The 2,976-nt window shown below is 38.2% G+C and overlaps 1 protein-coding gene across 1 annotated transcript; it reads right to left on the bottom strand.

The window, feature by feature from the left end:
• Positions 1–207: 207 nt before the first annotated feature.
• LOC126080864 (olfactory receptor 1440-like) lies at positions 208–1,140 on the bottom strand. The gene has a single exon (XM_049892056.1). It carries the CDS (start codon positions 1,138–1,140, stop codon positions 208–210), a length of 933 nt encoding a protein of 310 aa, XP_049748013.1.
• Between the last annotated feature and the right edge of the window lie 1,836 nt (positions 1,141–2,976).

Genomic DNA, 2,976 nt, shown 5'->3' with positions numbered 1-2,976 from the left:
AAGAAACATTTTACTTTAAGACCCCCATTAACAAACACCAGTAATTGCTCTTCATTAATAGATGAAAGTCTAGCCAGACTCAAGTAATATTTTCCGCCGGTCTTGAGGTGATACTAAACTGTATCTATTTAAAACCTGTATTCATGTTTGGTATGACTCATCGTGGAATAAGATGGACAAACTTGTAAAAAAAAAAAAAAACTAATGTTAGGAGAAAATTCTTTTCTTCCATCTGATTAGGGCATCTTTGATTTCCTTGTTTCTGAGACTATAGATCAATGGATCTAACATGGGAATGACCACAACATATAAAATAGAAGCAAGCTTGCTTTGGCTAAGAGAATCATCAGAGCTGGGCCATAAATAGACAAACGTTCCTGAGGCATAGAAGAGGGTCACTGCTGTCAGGTGAGAAGCACAGGTGTTGAAAGCCTTGGACCTGCCTTCAGCTGAACTGATCGTGAAAATAGTGAGAATTATATAACCATATGATATCATGATAACCAGCACAGAAGTCAATCCAAAGATCACTGTGAGCACCGAGAAGATAACTTGTAAGAAAAAGGTATCAGAGCAAGACAGGATCATCAGTTGGGGCAGGTCACAGAAGAAATGGTTAATGACATCTGGTCCACAGAAATGGAGCTGAAGTAAGGCACACAGTTGGATGAGTGAGCCAAAGAATCCACCTATCCAAGATCCTACCAGCATTTTCAGACAGACGGTTGGGGACATGATGGCTGTGTAGAGCAGAGGGTTACAAATGGCAGCATATTGATCATAAGCCATGGATGCCAGAAGACTGCTCTCAGTCAGACCCAGGATAGAAAAGAAGAAGTACTGGATGGTGCACCCCACAAAGGAGATGAATTTATGCTTCTTGAAGAAGTCTGAGAGCATCCTGGGGGATATAGTGGAAACATAGCAGATGTCCAGAAAGGACAGATTACTGAGGAAAAAGTACATGGGTGTGTGCAGATGGGAATCCATTCTGATGAGGGTGATGAGGCCCAAGTTCCAAGTCACTGTCAGGAGGTAGATCCCTAGGAATATTGAAAACAGGACAATGGTGAGCTTTGGAAATTCATAGAATCCCAAGAGAATGAACCGGGTAATTGTACTGTTTCTTCTCTCAGCCATTGCATTAGTGATCCTGGGATCTATAGGGAAAGAAGAGATAAATCTTTAGGTCAGTTGTTATTCCAATTTCTATGGAAATAAACCACCTTCTGCTCACACTGAACACAGAAGAGAGGGAAATATGGGATCATGTTACAGGAAATCACCCTGGCCAAGCACTGGTTTGGTTTAACTTTGCCCCTAGGTAGCAACAATGATCTGCACCTCAATTTTCTCACAAGTAAAAGGGAATAATTACACCTTTCATTAGTAACCCATCAGACTCTTTGAAAGAAAATATACCAGTGTTTGTAAAGCCTCTTTTGGAAAATGCTGTGGAAATTTAAATATGTCATTGATAGAATTTTGACCCCTGTGTATAGGTCTGTGCCTAAGAGTAAGGACTTAGATAACAGGCAAATGTTTTTGGATTGTGGATCTTCTACCTGCAAGCTGTATGATTCTGAACAAGTTATCGAAAACCTCTGGGCCTAAGCTACTTCATCTGTAAAATGGGGATAATAGAACCTTTCTCACAGGGTTGTTGAGGGCAAATTAATTTATATATTTATGTATATATATGTGTGTATATATACACACACATCCCACTGCCATCAAGGCGATTCCAACTATTAGTGACCCCATGGTGTTTCTGAGTCTGTAAATCTCTACCGAAGCAGACTGCCACATCTTTCTCCCACAGAGCTGCTGGTGGCTTTGGACTGCCAACCTTTCGGTTAGCAGCAGCTCATGGCTTTAACCACTTCACCATCAGTGTTCATTGTATATATACACACACACAGACACATATATATGTACATATGTACAGTGCCTGCCGTACACATGGTGTTTATGAAGTTATGTCGTTAAGAAAGGGAAGATAGAGTACATCTTTTCAGTATGATTTTAAGGCACCTCTGTTCATGAAACATTTTTAAACGAATTCTCAGACCATCTGTCCTAAATTAATTTGTTTCCCTACTAATGGCAAATTTCTGTCAATTTTTGAACATGGGTTTCTATAATATCTTTCATCCAAAGAGGAACATCTGTGAAGGCAGATAATCCCACGGCCACCCCGATTTGTCACACAACACACCATCGACTGGCCCCTACATATGTTTGTAGATCACATTTATACCATCTGAGTGGCCCAAAAATCTTTAACATTTGTGTTAAAGCAGCCCTATTTGCTATTTGTCTATAAATTATGTAATGCAGATACATATATAAATCCTTTCAGGAAGAAATCTCAAGTTGCAAAAATTTCGAATGGATAGAATCCAAGAAAAATGAGCAGCTCATTGTAAAAATGACTAGACATCCTAAATCGGCAGAACAAGATCACAGCAGGATTGCACTATGTTATTTATCATAGACAGGGTATAAAATGAATACGTTTTATACATTTGAAAAATGAAGAGGCTTAAATATGTACACAAGGAACAAGTGTAAAGAGAGGCAATCAGGAACTCTAGAATTAAAAAAAGAAAAAGAAAGGAAAAAACCTTGCTTGAGTTTCATAGCTGATTAGAGAGAATTTGTGAACTTTAGTATAAACTTGAACGAATAATCTAGAATGTAGTTAGATAAACAAAAGAGTCAGAACAACTAAAGGAAAAATTAAGAGACACTGTAGATACTGAGAAAGTCCAACTTTCAGACAGACTAGGAAGAAAGCCCTGATGATTTACTACCTGGTCAATTGTCCCTTTTATCATTATGTAGTGTCCTTCTTTATCCTTTGTGGTGGATTTAAGTTTAAAGTCTATTTTGTCAGAAATTAATGTTGCTACTCCTCTTCTTTTTTGCTTATTGTTTGCTTGATATATTTTTTTTCCATCCTTTGAGTTTTAG

Source organism: Elephas maximus, chromosome 7 (assembly GCF_024166365.1).
Source record: "Elephas maximus indicus isolate mEleMax1 chromosome 7, mEleMax1 primary haplotype, whole genome shotgun sequence".
NCBI lineage: Eukaryota > Metazoa > Chordata > Mammalia > Proboscidea > Elephantidae > Elephas > Elephas maximus.
Note: the sequence above shows the minus strand (reverse complement) of the source record. Positions and strands in the feature narration are given on the sequence as shown.